This window comes from Phoca vitulina, unplaced genomic scaffold (genome assembly GCF_004348235.1).
Source record: "Phoca vitulina isolate PV1807 unplaced genomic scaffold, GSC_HSeal_1.0 scaffold50, whole genome shotgun sequence".
Classification (NCBI taxonomy): domain Eukaryota; kingdom Metazoa; phylum Chordata; class Mammalia; order Carnivora; family Phocidae; genus Phoca; species Phoca vitulina.
This window is the reverse complement of record NW_022589753.1, coordinates 9,646,612-9,665,549: the sequence shown is the minus strand read 5'-3', so window position 1 is coordinate 9,665,549 and position 18,938 is coordinate 9,646,612. Positions and strand designations below refer to the sequence as shown.

At 46.7% G+C, this 18,938-nt stretch overlaps 1 protein-coding gene across 3 annotated transcripts in view; it reads right to left on the bottom strand.

Annotated features, from left to right (window-relative positions):
* ZFP64 (ZFP64 zinc finger protein) overlaps positions 1–17,258 on the bottom strand; it is a 77,981-nt gene extending 60,723 nt beyond the window's left edge. For 2 of the 3 annotated variants that reach the window (XM_032387705.1, XM_032387702.1), the window contains exons 1-3: positions 16,659–17,258; positions 12,994–13,233; positions 728–889 (exon numbers count right to left, since the gene is read on the bottom strand). In XM_032387705.1, coding sequence (XP_032243596.1) covers positions 728–889; positions 12,994–13,233; positions 16,659–16,704 — 448 coding nt within the window. In that variant the 5' untranslated portion in view covers positions 16,705–17,258. The remainder of the gene's footprint in view (positions 1–727; positions 890–12,993; positions 13,234–16,658) is intronic. The other variant, XM_032387703.1, reaches the window with a different exon arrangement.
* Between the last annotated feature and the right edge of the window lie 1,680 nt (positions 17,259–18,938).

Sequence of the window (18,938 nt, the reverse complement as noted above, 5' to 3'; positions counted from 1 at the left end):
AATTTCTTTTTTTTTTTTTTAAAGTAAACTCTCTGCCCAACGTGGGGCTCGAACTCACGACCCCGAGACTGAGTCCCATGCTCCTCCAAATGAGCCAGCCAGGCGCCCCTAAATGTTAATTTCCTGATTTTGATGATTGTGCTGTGGTTTATAAAAGAACTTCCTTGGTTCTAGGAAATATACATTGAGGTATTTAGGGGTAAAGGGACATCAGGTCTGCAACTTACTCTAAAATGGCTTTGGGGGAAGAGTATGTATATATAGAAAGAATGATAAAGCAAATACAGTATGTTAACATTTGGGAAATCCAAAAGAAGGGCATACATAAATTTTTGTGCTCTTTTTGCAGCTTTTCTGTGAGTCTGAATTTATTTCCAAATCAAAAGTTATTACTATTTTTTAAAGGAAACAACAATCTTTCTGGATGTCTTCCTAAGCCATAGCACAGAAAGAAAAATTCACAGTAACCTGGATCCTCATGAATCCCATTTCAAAGGCCCGTGTCTGTAAAAGTCTTACAGTCCACGTGCACGGTGACCAGGGACAGCGAGAGATAGATCATATGTGATGATGTAAATGCTGGGGGAGGGGGGCGGGGGGCTCTGATTTTTAAGCCAGGCAGTTTAGAACACATCTATATCCAGTTGTCAGGAATTCACGAGCTAGAGCCCTGGAATCTGTTACATGTTACATCCTCTATATAAGCAGGACACAATGCTGTCTTTACCTGGATAGCAACAGTTAAGCCTTTTCTGAGCAGGTGGTGCTGTGGGCTTTTTGGCACGGGACTTGGCAGGGAGAGAGATGACAGTGGCTGTCTGGTTTTCATTGCTTTCCGTGGGCAGATAAGTTTGATAGCCATGCTCAAAAACAAATTCTGGAGCTGAAACTAAAAGACAGGATGATTATTAGATTTCACAATATGAATACCCAACAGCTATTCCCTTTGCCTACCTTCCTTTCTAGAGAACGAACAGGCTAAATTGCTTCCCCAGTCTCCTTTGCTGCTTAAGGGTAATCCTGTGACCCCATTCTAGTCAATGAGACACTAGAGAACATCTTGGGGGGCTTCTGGAAAAGATTTTCTCCCTGACTAAAAAAAAAAAAAAGAGGCGGTTGAGGAAAAGCTCATTCTTGCTGTCCTGGTTGCCCATTTCCTATCTTTGCTGGAGTGAGGACGTGATGCTTAGATCTGTGGCAGCTATTCTGTAACCATAAGGGGAGAGAAAGAAACTCTGATGTTGAGCCAGAGTTCTGAAAGTATCCAAATCTAGACTTATTAAATAAACAAGAAAGGCCCCTGTCATTTATACCAGGCAAGCTTTCTACTATCTCCAGCCAAATGCATTTGGTACTTTCATAAGCTTTATCACAAAATCCTAACAAACAGCTGGAAAGAAACTGATCAAAGGAATTCTGGCCCAAACTACAAGCACTCTCTAAAAACACAAATATTCCTAAAAGAAATCCTTGTATTCTTACTGAACTTTTCAGAGGGACAAAAAGAAAGACCAAACATCTTTATCATCTTTATCTTTATATTTATCATCATAAAAGATAAAATAGGTAGTCTCAAATTTCTTTTTCTGCTTATAGATTTTTGTGACTACTTTGTTAACTAAGTTTATGGTTTTGGGTTTGGAAATGTTTTCTTCCCTTATTATATATAATTTGTCCCATGCAGATCTGGTTTCACAGGAGGAGTCAATATGACCGGGGGGGGGGGTTCTGTTCGTTGGGTGAGTTTGTCAGGTTGAGAGGCCCTAACGATGACTTTGAAAGCCACTGTCATATTCTGTTTCCCAAACCTCAGGCACCGAGGCACCACTTCTGGAACTGCATTTACAGAATATCCTTACTGAAATCGGCGCAGGCCTAACATCGTTACCTATCTCGACTTTGCCTTGAGCAGTAATATCCATGTCACAGGTCTGCGGTGCTAGTTATATTTTCTCTTAAAACAAACATCATCTTTCTTTGAATCTTAGATCATATAGATTGTAAGATGCACCGTTATTTTATGTACAACAAATTAAAAAGCTGATTATTATGAAGCAATGCTTTCATATTCCTTATTTTATATTTAATGAAATTCCTTAGAAATTATGTGTTTATGCAACAAACTATTTTCAATTTCTTTGGGCATCTGTCAGGAAACCCAGGTTCCTTATCTCCCCCTCTTGAGCACCCCCGGCAATGACAGCATCACTGATGTGGGTCCAAGAGCACCTGGGCTCGACCAGCATTTTCTATTGAAGTAAATGGTCTCAGGGTTTCAATTGCAACATGCGTGGCGAAGTTAAGCGGCTTTTGTTTAAAGTTGGCCAGAAGATTCTGACAAATGGATGTTCTGTCTTCATGCCAAGTCCCTTGGATGCCTGGATGAACCACACCTCCCTCTTGTTGAAATGTTTCATCTACTCTGTGGGGTTTGGCTTTTGTTCCTGCTTCCACTGCTCTGCTCAGTTCTCAAAACGGGGTTCCTAGACATCAGCACTGGACCTATGGAGGAACCTGCTACAAAGGTAGATCCTCAGGCCCCGCCCCAGCGCACTGAATCGGAACCTCTGGGGTGGACCCAGCCCAGCAACCCTGTGTTCTAACAAGCCACCCAGGTTGTTCTGATATGTAGTCAAGTTTGAGAACCACCGGTGTACACCGTCCTTTTCCATGTACCTCATCGGTGAAACTTAACCCAACTCTGTCTAATGGAGGGAATCCTTCTTTCCCAGTTGCTGCTTTGCAAGAAGCGCAGCTGTTTCTCCAACAACAACCATTTGCTTCATTAATATCAAGTGGACCCCCCCGCTACTGTTTGCAGGTATTTCCAGGTACACGGTTACTTCTCAATGTCTTGGGAGATGTTTCAACGATGAAGCTCAATACACAGAGTTCCAAAAAATGCACACCGCTCTGCCGAAGTGACAGAACGTGTTCAACGATGTTCAAGTTTGTTCACGGGCTCCCAAAGACATGTTTCTTCTTTTCTTTTGGTGACTGCCTCTTGGTTGACAGCAATCTCATTGATTCTGATGTGCACTTCCATTTCAGATATGCTAAAATCTATCTTTGAATTGATATGAGTCCAGGTCTGGCCACTTACTGGGTGTGTGACCTTAGGCCAGGTACATACCTCTCTCTTTAAAAAAAAAAAAAGAGAGATTTATTTATTTTAGAGAGAGAGCAAGAGAGAAGGCACGAGTGAGTGGGGGAGGGGGGGGAGAGAGAGAATCTCAAGCAGATTCCAGAATGTGCAGGGAGCCCAACGCAGGGCTTGATCTCACGACCTTGAGACCATGACCTGAGCCGAGACCAAGAGTCAGATGCCTAACAGACTGAGCCACCCAGGTGTCCCTACATAATCTTTTTGAGCCTCACTTTCCTCACCTGCGGAATGGGGGCAATTTCTATTCCTACCTCTTAGGGCTGCTGTGAAGATTAAAAATCAGGCACATAACACGGCTGGTGCTGTCGTCATTATTCACAGACTTATCCAGCAAATATTGATGAAGCACCTGCCGTGCGCCAGGCCCTGGTCTAAGCACTAGAAACACACCAGTGAGCCACAGGGACAACAATCCCTGCCTTCGTGGAGCTGACGCTCTAGCTGGGAGTGGTGCAAGCAATAGATAACTCAAACATTCGCTATATAGCTTATACAGATACAGAGCTAAACGCTATGGAGAGAAATAAAGCGGAGAAGGGGCACAGGGAGTGCTGGGCGGCATGCAATTTTAAGTAGGGTGATCCATGAAGGCCTCAGCGAGAAGGTGACGTTTTGGAATGTGGAAGCACCTAATTGTTAATCGTTTCTGTTGCAGGTGGCTGGAAATCAACAGCCAACAAAGGGGCCTTGGGGCATCCGGTTACCAAGTCTTGCTGGAGCCTCTTGGCTGGCTTTGTAGAGGGTCATCCTCTCCCACCTATCTCCCACACCTGGCTTCTTTCCAGGATGCCCTGGGAACAGCAGAGCCTACAGACACCCCAGGGAAAGGCTTCAAGTGGCCTTGGTCACTGGAGGGCTGCCTCAGGCCCTTTAGGTGTGATCCGAGGTTAGAGTTGCACTCATTCCCAGATGTGTAGAGTCCCACTGACCTGAGGCCAACTCTTTGCAAGAGCTCAGAGCCTCATCTCCTCTGGCTTGGCTATTAAAGTCAAGTCCCACGTTTACTGAGATCAGCCCCCCATGCCCTCCACTAGCTCACGGCCTCACACACCTGCTGCGGGCTTTCGCTTTGTTCTTTTTGCCTCCCGGGGATTTCCCTTGCTGTGCTGTGTGTCCGGGTGTGCACCCGAGAGCCTGTTTGTTGCAGGTAGTCCTGGTCTGTAGCAGGAGCCCCTAAGGTGTCCAGTGACGCAGTTATGATGCTGCTTAAAATGTAAGACTGTTAGGGGCGCCTGGGTGGCTCAGACATTAAGCATCTGCCTTCGGCTCAGGTCATGATCCCAGGGTCCTGGGATCGAGCCCCACATCGGGCTCCCTGCTCCTCGGGAAGCCTGCTTCTCCCTCTCCCACTCCCCCTGCTTGTGTGCCCTCTCTCGCTGCCTCTCTGTGTCAAATAAATAAATAAAATCTTAAAAAAAAAAAAAAATAAAATGTAAGACTGTTATATGAATGTCACAGAGAACCAAGATCTTTCTCTCTGAGGTTGTACCCACCAGTGTCTGAACCCGCTGGGCTCATGTGAACCACTGGTATGGCTCCTTTTCCAAAAAGCTGCCCTTCAGATAGCTGAAGACAGTTTTCACATCTTTCAGCCCATTTTGCTTCTACCTTCTCTTCTTCAATTTAAAAACTCCACTTTTTCTTTTCTTTTTAAATTAAAAACTGTATATATATTTTTTAAGATTTTATTTTTAGGTCATCTCTACACCCAACGTGGGGCTCGAACTTACAACCCCGAGATCAAGAGTCGCATGCTCTATCGAATGAGTCAGCCAGGCACCTCTGTATTGTTTTTTTTTTGAATAAAAGTAAACACTAATTGTAGAAAATCTAGGGAGTACAGATTAAGTGTAGAGAAGAAAATAAAAGCTGCCCAAAGCGGCCATGGCAATATATCACATGACTATATATATACCCCTACATTATATGCTCATTATATACTGTACTTTTTCTCTAAAGCACTTATCTCTACTGTGATTAAATAATTACTTGGGAAATTATTTAATGGCCATCCTCCTCCCTTTGGTTGGATGAACCACCTGAGGACATGCCTGTCCTCTCCATCACTGTTCCCCAGCACCTAACACAGAACTTCACAAAGGACAGGGGCTTAAAGGACATTTGTGAATTAATGACCAACCTAATGGCTAAGACATTCTTTGTATAGAGATTTTAAAAGTATAAAACTGGCATCATGGCTTAAATCATTTATAGTCTCCTTTTTTGTTAAAAAATTTTGCCATGTGAAGCTGTTTGGCACACGATCGTCCATCCAAAACACGATTTCAAATGGCTACATACTATTCCTTCATTTTGGTTGTGGCATGGCTAAATGATCTATTCCCCTGTCTTTGACACCGAGTTGGTTTCTAGGTATTATTTTTATAAATAACACCTGCCCCTAATTTTTAATTCACCTCTAGATTTTTTGGCTACATTCCTCTAAAAGTTGAAGAACTGGTCAGAATGGTATGGTCAGTTAATTGCTTGCTGACACTTAATTTTAAGATCCTTCCCAAAAATCTAAATCAATTTACATTCTCCCTTTACTTTCACTAGCTCTCGCGGGCTATTTGATAGGACAAAATGAGATCAGTTTAGTGTCATGTGCATTTCCTTTATAATTGGTGAGGATGAATCCCTTTCAACACTTTTTATCCATCCCCATACCTTCTATACTGAACTCCCTGTTTATGCTATTAGCTCCTTTTTTGTCCTATATTGAATTTCACTTTTTTTCTCATTGACTTGTACATGAACATTACAGATGAAGGATATTACTACATTGTCATGTATTCAAATCTATTGCTCTTTCCTTCCTATGTTGTCCGGGCCTACGATTCACATTTAGGGTTCTGGATCCAACTGCAAACTCAGAATTCATCTCCTGAGAGAAAAGGGTTTTCACCCACGGGGTGCACAGAGACCCCACCAGCTAAGAGCCCCTGGGTGAGCCCTCCTCCAGGCTCCCATCCCTGATTCCACCCCCTCTCTCTGCCGCAGCTGATTGGTCCAGCAGCAGATACCTGACAGGAGCCGAGCCAATCAGATCCGCTTGCTCTGAAGCTAGGAATTGGGACTAAGATACTGCGGTTTGGTGTGAACTTTCCTCTGGGGCGGGGTGGGAGACAGCCTTAAGCAGGTGGGGCAATCAGGTGGACAAGCTTCTTGGGATCTGGGGATCTCTTTATAACGCAGATTCGATTCAGTTCTTTAAACCAAGCCCTCACTGGCCTGCTTAAATTCCGGACCCTGCTCAGAGCCACGGACATGTTACCCCGAGGGGACGGGGGTCTGGGTATCTGCACGGTTCACCGGATCTTCGGGGGGTTCTGAGGCACGAGCAAGTCTGAGAAACACTGTCATGAGGACTCTTCCACGGGGTGGTCAAGAGTGCAGATTCTGCAGCCAGTTAGCTTGGATTTGCCACTTTCTGGCTCTGTCATCTTGGACAAGCTTTTTACCCTTTTGTGCCTGAGTTGGTTATTGGTAAAATGGGGATAATAATTCTTAGTACCTGATTTGTGGTTCATATGGAGTGCTTAGAAAAGAGACGGCAAATAAGCACTACATCAGAATCGGCTGTTGTTATTATTGTCAGATCCTCCTAGCAAACCATTAGTTTGTCTTACTAAATTGCTCACCTGCTCAACAACCTTCAAAGGCTCCCCAGCTCCTTCAGAATGAAGGCCAGAGCTGAAGCATGGCTCCTACCACATATACTCTTTGTCATTTTTGTCATCTCTAGCCACTGTTACCAGATCTTGCCTTGAGCTTCCCCACTTCTCAACCACCATTAGGAAATGTCCCCTTCCCACCGTCTTCCTCCCAAAGGCCAGGGAGTCTTTCAAGGCCTATTATACCTTTGATCTCACTCACAGTTTTCCCTCTGGCTTTCCCCACTGGGACCAATCTACTCCACTAACTCTCTGCACAAGACTACGCTTGTCACAGACGGGTGGGCTTGTATGTCTTACTAAATTCTCCCCCGTGGGCTCGGAATTCTCCCAGGGCGAGCATCTCCACTATCTCGGCTCCAGCATCTGGCACACGACAGTCCCAATGCTGCCCTCGCTGGACCCTCCTGGTGGGTCAGACACCATGCCACAGGCCACACGCACACTCATTTAATGCTCACAGCTGCCCTTTCCTGTGCTCATTCCATTAACTGGTGTACTGAATGCCTATGGTGTCCCAGGCCTGGTGCGGGGGAGTGGGGAGGCGCAGGAAAACAAGACGGATTAGGTCCCTCCTGGCAGGGAGATTTACAATCCAGTAAACTAGAAATTAAACCATTCGTTTGGGGCCCACAGGCCAAACTAAGCCTTCAGATTCTCTTTCAAGGTTTTCAAAATCAGCTAGGTGGGCTGGGTCTTCCCCATGTCAACGTCCTCTGGCCAGAGACCACCAGGGACACGGCTGTGGTTGAAATTTGTCACTCAGTGTGCAAGGGAAACCTCAAACCACAGGAGTCATGGGGTATCTCAGTCACAGGGCTGCTACGAAGGACTCATTCCTGGTTGGGGGCTCACGTTAGGTGATCTGCGGGGAGGCTGGAGGAAGCCTACCTGGGAGCTGTTAGGAAGTGGGGAAAAGCCTAGGGTTTGGTATCAAGAATCCTGAGCAGAGAAGGCTCATCTGGCGCAGGCAAAGAAGCAACTGCCCCTGAGATTAGTAGGGGAGGGGATGTTTGGTATCTTGTGCCTTAGACAGGGAAGGGAGGGGTCTTGTTTGGTCTTGTTCCACCACAGTCCCAGAGTGGCCCAGCTCATGCTGATGTTCTGTGAACTGTTTGTGTTCACCAGGAGAACAGCACGGCCTACCTGTGAGAGCCAGCCCAGCTCCTAGTCCCACCAAGACGTAGCTGCTGATGGTTCCTGGCTGTCGGGCTGCTTTCCTTTCCCAGCTGGTTGTCCACAGGTCCTCCCACTCCCCATCGCGGCGTATCTGTTGCTGCCTGGCCTCTGATAGCACCTGAATCCACTTCTCTAGCGAACTAAAGATTGCGTGCCACCAAATTACTAGTTAATTACAACTGAGATAAATAAGTGCTGGTTGGGAAGTGGTAAAACACCTAACCTGCGGGCGGGGGGGGGGGGATGCACAGAGAAATCATGGCTAGCTTCTAGGTGGAGGTGACTTCTAGCCTGGGTCCAAAAGAGTGGGAATTAGCCAGAAGGGGAGAGAAAGACCCTTCTAGGTCAAGAGATCAATTCAACTACTATTGGTTGGGGGCTTGTCATGAGCCAGGTTCTGCACCAACATTTTCCATGAGCTGTCTCCTTTCGTTTACACAGCCCCCTGATTTGGTAAGTCAGGAGAGCTAACCCCGACAGCTCTAAGTGTCTGGCATTTAGGAGCCCTGGCTAGAACCCTCTGAGGTGAGTACTGTCATGTTACAGTTAGGGCAACAGACACTGAGATCCTGTTACGTGCCCAAGGTTACCTGGTCAGCAAGTGCTGCCGCTGGGAATTGAGCTCAGGCAACCTGGCCCAGACCCTTTAACTACCAAGCCCTGTGGTCTTTCTCTTTATTCTTGTCGCCACTTGAAAAATGAGACACCAGGAGCTCTTGTAACTGGCCACGGTCATGAGGCTCCTAAGTCCCTATGTGGCCAAGACGCCAACTCAGGGGCCTAACTCCTAAACCCCAAGATTTTCAGAACTTAGAAAATGCAAGTGGGATGCTAATTGTTTCCACCAGCATCGACATCGAATGTTACCGCACCTGTAGGAAAGTTCTTAAACCACATGCCAAACAAAAGGCAGCTTTCAAAGCTAGCAGGCAGAGAATACATTTTACTTTACATCCAACTGTTATTGGACAGAGATGGGACAGAGATGAGCTGAGTGAGGAAGGGTCTGGCTTTAATCACGGCCTGAGAGGCACAAACAAGTTTGGGCAATGTTTGGGTGAGAATATCTGGAGAAATCTGCCCGAGTCGGGGGTCAGACTCTGGCCTTGGGCAGTGAGTGACTCTCCACAGTGGCTGGGACCTGGAATCCCCCAGGAGCTTGTTAGAAATACAGATGCCTGAGCCTCAGCCCCAGAGCTTCGAATTCAGGAGGCGGAGCCCGGGCACCAGTATCTTTAACAAGCTCCCCGGGGATTCGGGTCCACAGGTGGCCAGGGAACAGCCACTAAGTGGAGCATAGGAGCCCGTGCAGGTGGGGAGTTGGGCCCAGAAAACCAAATGAAACAGTGTAAAGGAGGGGAAAAAAGCAGGCTTCTGCTTGTTTTGTGGCAGAGAAGCCAGAACGATGAGGAAGAGCCACTGAGTCAGCCAGAGACGGAACATACTGCAAATCTTGCCACCTGTTCATTAATCTCGACGTTAATAAAAGCAGTTGTTTACTGAGCCCAATTATTCTATCCCAGACCATTTATGTGGATTATTACAGAGTCCTCCAATAACACAATGATTACTAGGTAATAGGCACCTAATTCTATTACCTAATAGTATTAGGTGCCACTCGAACCCCTTTTTACAGATGAGAACTATTAAGGAGAGAGCAGAGGGCGACTTGCCTGCAGTCTCGGGCTGGTGGGTGGCAGACAGGGATGCAAGCCCAGCCGTCTGTCTCTGGAACGTGTAGCTCCCCGCAGCACCGTGCGGTGGGTGCCACCGTGAGCTGGGCGCACCGAGGTCTCCAGGCTCAGCCTGAGCATACAGGGCGGCCAGCAAACCCCAGGCATGCCCCCCAGTGAGTGGTCCCAGGGCAGTGGAAATGCCAAGGGGAGGGTGAGCATCTTTGAGCAAAGAACTAGGACAGAAGAAGAAGCAGGTATGTGGGTGTGGGGTCAGCTTTACCAATGGATGGGAGATTGGGGCAGCCGCTCATTCCCTCAACAAAGACCGGTGCTGGGGATCTAGTGATGGACAGGAGGGGTGCAGCTCCTGGCCTCGTGGTGCTTACAGCTCAGGGATGGTTTAATGACAGGGACCTGACCTGGGCCGGGGGAACAGTGTGTGTGTGGTGTCAGGGAAGGGGTCTCTGAGGAGATGCCTTTAAGCTCAGCTCGGACGTACGTCTAAGAGTCAGTTCCAGGCAGATGGTACAAACACATACTCAGGTTCTGAGGCAAAGAAACGTGGCTCATTTGGAAAAGAGAGGACTTCATCTTTTGCCATACAGAGTGAAGGGGAGTGTCCTGAGATGAAACAAGGTCCTCTGTTGGGAAAAGTATTTCAGGCAGAGGGAACAGCACAAGCAAAACCTCAGAACCCGGAAAGGTGCAATGGCCAAAAATAAAGTGTGGGCCTTGAAGCCTCCTGACGTTTTATAGGTTTCACACCCAGTGTGCGGGGTTACTGGGAGTTTGATTTTGAGGACGGTGAACAGGGAGAAGACCACTAGCGTAAAGGCCAAAATGCCCAAGTCCCAGGACTGTCTTGAACTCGTGGTGGCCCATTGGCTGTGTCTTCTCCCCATTTGCAGCTTCCCTTTGTCCAGTGGGAAAATAAGGAGGTTGTACCCAGGCCCACTGCTAAGGCGGTTTTTAGTTTTAACACTTTCTTGGTGACTTCCTCTGGGATGATAATTAAGATAAACTCAGAAGAAAGTTGGAGAACCTCAAGGTGCTTTTTTTAAGGCTTGTGAGGGGCTCAGGTAATTATATTTCAGTGTTTTAAAAACTCAGCAGACACATTATTTTGGATGCATTAAGGAGACAACCCCAAAACTTTGCTTACTGCCAAAAAAATTCAAACACCACACCAATACAAAATCAAGGAGATGAAAGTCAGTGCCCCCCTTTAGATGTTCTTTCCATCCCTCAGCTCTAGGTTAACTATCTGCTAAACACTGTCGGAGAAAAGTCTAGAAAAAGCCTATGGGCTCAGTCAGGCTTATTGATGTATTTCATTTGGCTGACAAAGTTTTAAAATTTGGGAAATTTCACATTTTTCAGCTTCTCTGAAAAACCTAAATATCTAACTGACCAGATCCAAAGAGCAGCTGTCCCTTCGGACGAGTCATGTATACTTACTCTACTTAACCACAGTCTCCACCAGTCCCCATACTCTACTTAACCAAGTCCCCATGAGTCCCCATTACCTTACGCATAGCTTGCTTCTTTCATTAACATCACCTGCCTCATTCCTGTTCTAGAAGCTTGCCTTGAATATAATACTATGTAAGCATGCACATGTGTGTTTTTTTTACACTTCCCGAGAACCTTTCTGTGTCTCTACAAAGCTGTAGCTCCCCTTTCCAAGGTTAAGTCATATTTCATTGTCTGAATCTCTGATGTTTATTTATCTAATTTTCTCTTGATGTTTACATACAAAGATTCCACTTTCTTTATAGCATATACTGTAAATGAATACTCTTATACATCTGTTTATAAAATTTTACGGGATAAAAAGATAAGTGGACTTACTAGGTAAATGTGTTTATGTACATTTTAAAATTTGAAAGATTTTAAATTTAAGATGTTAAATTTAAAAGATACCATAAAATTGCCCAGGTTATATGAATTTACATCCCCAGAAAATGAAAGCAGTATCCTGTCCCAGGCCTTCTTCTGACTTGCATTAATTTAATTACTAAGGTGATGGAGCATCCTTCTATGTTCCGTGGTCTCTTGTATATCATCTGTTGCCCTTTGCTGACTTTTTCATTTGGTTCTTTTTCTCTACCTTTATTGATTTTTAGGAGTTCTTTATATATGAAGGACATTAAGCCTTGGTCATCTGTGCTGCAGTTTTTTTTTTTCCCCCAGTTGTTGGTCTTCAGTTTTATACATTGTTTTTACTTTGGGAAATTTGTAACTTTATTTGTAGCCACATACACGATGCTTCTTCTTTTGCCAGAGGGGGCCAGCCTGTCTTCTTTGGTAGGCATAGTATCGGTATATATATTATATATATTTTATTATTATATTTATAATGATATATATATTATATATATATAATTATTTTTTTAAAGACTTCATTTTTAAATAATCTCTACACCCAATGTGGGGCTCGAACTCACAACCCCAAGATCAAGAGTCACATATTCTACCAACTGAGTCAGCCAGGAGCCCCATATATTTTAATTTAAAAATCTGAATGCCTTTAGCTAAGGAATACATAGTCTGTTTCTCCACAGGACCCAGCAGTGTCTGCACTATCTATTTCATAAATGGGTGACTTCACATTTTTAAAGTTGTCTGTCTAGTCCCTTGAGACAGATCATGGAGGTGTAAGTATAGGTACATGTTAGTGTGAGTACGTGTCTGTGTGTGTATATTTACTCTAGAACTTTTATGGTTTCACTGTGCACATTTAAATTCTGGATCCATCTGCAATTTATTTTTGGTGGAGTAAGTGAAAACAACCAAGAATTAGGATGAACTTTTCTATTTTCCTAGCTGGCAGCGGGGGGCGGGGTGGTGGGGAGGCATCAAAGCCCATTGGTAAATTAAAACAAAAACAAAAACAAAATCAACCCCATGTTTTTGGTCCCTTTATAAAAATAATGCAAATTCTGGGATCATACCCATACTCCCACCACCCAAAACAACTACTTTTTTTTTTCATGCAATGTATTTCCTGCAAGTATTTTTTTCCCTTAGTATATACAGGTTTTTGTTTTAGAAATCTGCTTTTTGTCTGTTTTAACATGTGAGAACATCTATAACTGCTAACAGTTAATGTTTCCACCCAGCAGTTCTCGAAACTGGCTGGGCAGCTGGCTTCCCAGTGGAGCTTGTTAAAAATAATGAATCAGCAACCCTTCAGGGTGGACCCTGGGAATCGATATTTTTAATAAGTTCCACGGAGGTGTTTGGGACATAACCAGGCCAACTCTAACAGTACCCCCCACCCCGCCGGCTGTACCTGTGATCGTCTGGGTCTCGGAGGTGATGGTTCTGGTGGTGGTCTGAGTTTGGGTGGCAGGCACTGTTTCTTCAGATACAAACTGGACCGTGCTGGGGGCTGCCCCGGATGTGCCCGTCAGCTGGCAGCCACTTTGCTTGTGAGCCACAAAGGCATCCAGGTTGTTAAACTGCTGCTTGCAGATGCCACAGATGTGGATGTCTGGAGTGAGCTCAACCAGCACCGTTGTGCCGCCTGGAACTCCATGGGACAAAGGGAAAGCCACAGGTTAATTAATTAATTTCAAACAGCTTGAAATTACAGCACAAACCCAGATTCATGGTAGAAAAAAGGACATAGAGGCAGAGACGGCTAGTGGCTGGACCGATGTCCATTCTACTCCCCTCTTCTCCCTTAGCAGCAATGTTTCCAGACCCCAGGGATTGCTGCCCGAAGGGGCACTACTGGCATTTTATGCAAGAAAGTTCTTTGAGGGGCGCCTGGGTGGCTTAGTCGTTAAGCATCTACCTTCAGCTCAGGTCATGATCCCAGGGTCTTGGGATCGAGTCCCACATCGGGCTCCTTGCTCAGCGGGGAGCCTGCTTTTCCCTCATGCCTGCCGCTCCCCCTGCTTGTGCATGCGCGCTCTCTCTCTCTCTGACAAATAAATAAATAAAATCTTAAAAAAAAAAAGAAACTTCTTTGATGTGCAGGGCTGCTTGCACTTTGAAGGACCAGTAGCCATGTCCTATCCCAACGAAAGGTAGTTTTACTCCCCAGTCATTATGAAAACCAATCCCTCCACTTTTATACTCCCCCTCCCCCAACTCTGCCATGAGAACTACTAAATAATCTTGGTTCCTTACATGCATGAGAACTTCTGGGAAGTTTGGCTTTCATGATAAAAAGGGATAAGACATGATTGGCACTGGTTCCCTCTTCTTTTGGCTTTGAACGCAGATGTGATGCCAGGAGCTTCTGCAACCATATTGTTATTATGAGGAAAATGCTAAGATCCCTACATCTGCTGATCTCTACTTCTTTGATTCCCTGAATCAACTAATTCATGACTTCTCATTAGGCTGGTATAGTTCAGTTTGTTACCTGTAGCTAACATTCATTCCTAACTGATAGGGACATTGTCTTTCAATAGTAATGATGCCAAGAGTTAATACTGTGTTAACATTTGCAAAGAACTTACCACAATATCTGGCACTATTTTAGAAAGTGCTATGTAAATGTTGGTTAAATGAAGAAATACAATCAATTAATGTCTCTAATATGACTACCTTAATTTTTATTTTTAAAATTTTCTTTGTCTTATTATAAGGAAACTCATGTTTATAACAGAAAATTTGGAAGAGAAGAAGCAGGGGGAAAATCACTCACAATCTTTCCACCTATGTGTACCATGAACATTACAAAATATTTTCTTCCATTTATTTTCTTTATGCTTAAAAATTAAGATCATAACGTACTGTAAAATTAGTCTTTTCCCCACATAACATTGCATAAGCATTGTGGCTAGATCACTAAAATTTTTATAAGTATAATTATTTAAAGGGTGCCTGCGTGACTCAGTAGGTTAAGCACCCGACTCTTGGTTTCAACTCAGATCATGATGTCATGGGTGGTGGGATGGAGCCCTGTGGCGGGCTCCGTGCTCAGTGGGGAGTCTGCTTGAGATTCTCTCCCTCGGCCCCTCTCCCCACTCTCTCTCTCTCCCCTTCTCTCAAATAAATCAATCTTTAAAAATATATGTAATTATCTAATAATACACTATTCTATGTTATCTATGCATCATTATCTCAGTACTTATAAGGTCTTTATATTATTTCTAATTTTCCTCAAATCTAAATCATATGAGAACTACCTTGTGCATATATGGTTGGTATATATGAATCATAACTTTCTGAAAATTTATAAATATTTATGTTCAATTTTCCCCAAGTCAAGCTAAGACCAAAAAATCTCTGTGTGGAAATTCAATTTGGTTGACTTGCTAAGGAGAGCTAGCGTGGGCTGTTGTAATGCTTTATAAGCCGTTCTGCAGAGCGCCCTGTGCACTTAAGTACATCGAAATCAGTGGATGGAAGGAATGAAGCTTTTTCTATTCCTCTGCAACCCTACCTCGCTGCAGCGGAGGTGCCCATGAGACTAACAGGAAAACAAGGAACCGGAAGATGAGGTGACTGGCATTGATGAGGATTCCTTAACGATCCAACAAGAATGATACCCCGCATGAAAGGGTTTTAATGACAGTGTCTCCCGTATGTGGCAAGCACATACGCAATGACCTAGACTTTCCTTAGAATCCCGACACTACAATTTACGAACAGTGACTTGGGCTTGGTCTCTCGCATCTGTAAAATGGGTAGAAGTTTCTGTTCCATAGGACGGTTAAGAGGATTAAATAAGATGGTGCTTGTAAAAAGGGCCAGCACAGGGGTCTCCATGCCCTGGCAGGACACCTGGTGGGGTTATTACTGAGAAACCCTATTTGAATGCGACAGTATCCCCCTCTGAAAATTTGGAATGATAAAATATACCTAACCTCCTGCATTTGTAGTGCGAATTAATAGACCAAACAGAAAACACTGGGTACAGATACGAGCTCAACAGCAACAAGAAAGAATTCCTTTATCTTCACTATGTTCTCCAAACCTGTAACGGCATCAGAACAATTGGTGTGTGTGTGTGTGTGTGTGTGTTAAACATGGACATATCTGAGCCCCACTTCGGAGATACTGAGCCCTAACGGAGGTAGGGTGCAGGAGGGGCTGGTGTTTTGAGAAATCTGTGCTTTTCACAAGTTATGCAAGGAATACCCAGCCAAGTTTGGGAGGCAATGTCTCCACAGCAGCTAACAAGCTAAGCGCTTACTACGTGCTAGGTGTCTGCAAACCCCTGTGCCACGGGGTCGTTTTCAAACTGTGTGTAACCGAACCGCTCAGCGTCTGGCCACAGATCCCCTCCCCCACGTCCCCCATCTAATGGGTGGGGCCCAAGGAGCTTTTTTCTCTTTTTAAATAAGCGCTCGCGCTCCCAGGTGGCTGGTTTGCGCTCAGTCTCTGGACCACACTTTGGGAAACAATGCAGCGGGTGAAATCAGGTACTTGAATAAGGCTGCTGTCCTCATCAGGAAAATTAAAATGAATCCCAAACTCAAAGGAAGCGACCACCGCCCCATTCCCCATTCAGATCTCCACCTTTAATGTGTAAAAGGCTTTCCAGTGCGCCGGCAAGCCCAGCCCGCCAGACCTCATGCAACCCTCGGATCCCCAGACTTCAAGGATTTTGAGCCACCGAGGCAGAAGTTTTCCCATCAGCGTAATCGCAGTTACCCCCAAATCCCCCCAAACTCCGCCTGGGGGGGGGGCGGGGAATGCCCCGAGGGGGTGGCGATTGTCTGAACCGCATGCCCTCCCCCACCGTTCCCTTACAAGGGGTCTTGCGAGGCTGGAGAGCGCCCCCCGCCTTGCATTGGGTTGCGTGCCCCCATCCTAAGCCCACTCCGGCGCCCCCTTCACGGCGCGCCCGCCGCGGTACCCAAGACGCCGGCTCGGGGCCGTCACCCCGATTTCGGGGCCCCGGGCCTGCTCGCTGCGTCGCAGACGTGCTTGGGCCCGGGCCCCGGAGCGCGCACTGGGCCCCGGAGCGCGCACTGCGCCCGGAAAAGCACTTACTTTGCACCGAGCCCGGGAAGCTCTCGCCCTCGCTGCTCGCGTTCATGGCCACAGACTGGGAGGTCCCCGGCCGGCCGGGGTGCCAGGGTGGGGGGCGCTGATCTACATGGTGCAAGGACTTTTCCTTTTATTTTTCCACACCCCCCCAGCCTTCCTTCTTCCAACTCCGCCAGGCGGGGAGGACGGATGTAAAGCAAGCTCCACTTCCGCTGCCTAGAGGGCGCTGGCCGGGCCCGGCCGCCCCAGCCTGGCTTGCATCAGCGGCTCCCCGGGGGAAGCAGCGGGCCAATCCCGATGCCCGGGCCACGCGGCCCGGGACCGCGGAATCACCCGGGATCTGGACCGCGCACAAACGTCCCGGCGGGCTGGGCAAGCGCTGGCGGCTCGGGATGCGCCCCCACCTCCGGCCGCTGCAGCCGGCGTCCGGCCCGCACCCCTGCGGTCGTGGCCGACGCGTTTGGCCTCCCCGGCTCGGGCGCCTTTGCACCTGCCGCCCTGGGCGTCTGGTTCCCAAGGCGTCGCTCCCGGGTCTCCGGGATGCTCTGCGGAGGGGACCGCGTCGAGCTGCGGTTGCGGGGTGGGTGTGCCGGGCGCCGCGGGCTTGGGAGAAACCCCAGCTGAGCGTCAGTGGCGGGCAAATCAGCAGAGCGCTGGGCGGGTCCCCTGCCCAGCTTGTGAAATAAAGAGGACAGTGATCACGTGGATCCTAAGAGTAACAACTAGGATCAATCGCCAAAGGCGCCCTGCTCCAGGGTTCTGCCCACTTTATCATGCACTGTCACCTGGAGGGCTCGCTAGAACACAGACTGCTGGGTCCGTCCCAGAGTTTCTGACTCAGTAAGTCTGGGGCGAGGCCCGAGAACGAGCATTTCCAAGTTTCCAGCAGTTGAAGTCCCAGCTGATGACTGACACTGTGCTCTCTGATCTGTGTCCGCTTGGCCGACCCCATCTCCTACAACTCTCTCCTTTACTCAGACTTCAGCGCCAAGCACTCTCCTGCCTCAAGTCTCCTACGCTGCTGTTCCCTCTGTATCCACCTGCCACGCTCCCTACTATCTTTGGGTCTTGATTCAAACTCCCATTCTTGGAGAGGCCAGTCTTGGCTAGCCCATTTTAATATTGAAGCTCCCTCTTCCCCCACCCAACCGCTCCCTGTCTCTCTCTGGTCTGCCTTTTCTTTCTTCTTAGAACTTATTACATTTAACATTATGTATCTGGAGTATGTCTATCTATCGACAGGTGTTTTACCTGTACCCCCTTACAAATTCAAAAGTTCCCAAGAAAGTGGGATTTAAAAAAAAAAAAAAATCTCTGCTTCACTGATCTATCTATCCCCAGCGACTTGGCCTAGTGCGTGGCAATAGTAGGCTCTCACTAAATATGACTGTATAACTAATGGAATTTTCCCTGCTGCTTCCTTTAAGGGTTTGTTCATTCCTCCACCAATTATTTTTTTTTTTTAAGATTTTATTTATTTATTTGACAGAGAGAGACACAGCGAGAGAGGGAATACAAGCAGGGGGAGTGGGAGAGGGAGAAGCAGGCTTCCCGCGGAACAGGGAGCCCGATGCGGGGCTCGATCCCAGGACCCCGGGATCATGACCTGAGCCGAAGGCAGACGCTTAACGACTGAGCCACCCAGGCGCCCCTATTTTTATATATAAGTGTTGCAATGGACCAGACACTGTGCTAGTCCCTGGAGGTACAAGGGTGATCCAAATGATTTGGTGCCTGTTCTAATAGAACTTGGCTACTGACTAGTGATTCAGTCGACATCAAATAGTCAAATCAGCAGTGTGATTTCTTTCTTTTTCTTTTTCTTTTTTTTTAAGATTTTGTTTATTTGAGAGAGAGAGAGAGAGAGCGAGAGTGTGTGCACAAACAGGAGGAGGGGCAGAGGAAGAGAGATAAGCAGACTCCCTGCTGAGCGGGGAGCCCGATGAGGGAATCCATCCCAGGACCTTGAGATCATGACCTGAGCCAAAGGCAGACGCTTAACAGCCTGAGCCATCCAAGTGCCCCGCAGTGTGATTTCTTAATAGTGATAAGGTCTCAGAAGACGTAAAACAAGGTCGTGATAAGGACCACAGGAATGGTCAAGGAAGGCCTCTGAGTAGGTAATAATCGAGAGCAGGCAATATTTGAAGGTGGGGGTAGGGGTGGCAATTCCAACCTGAGGGATTGGCAGGAATGAGCTAGATGTGAACTGGCCGTTACCTACCAGTCCCACTGCCCATCTACAGCTCTCCTCTTGCTTCGCTCAGGCCAGCACGACCTGCC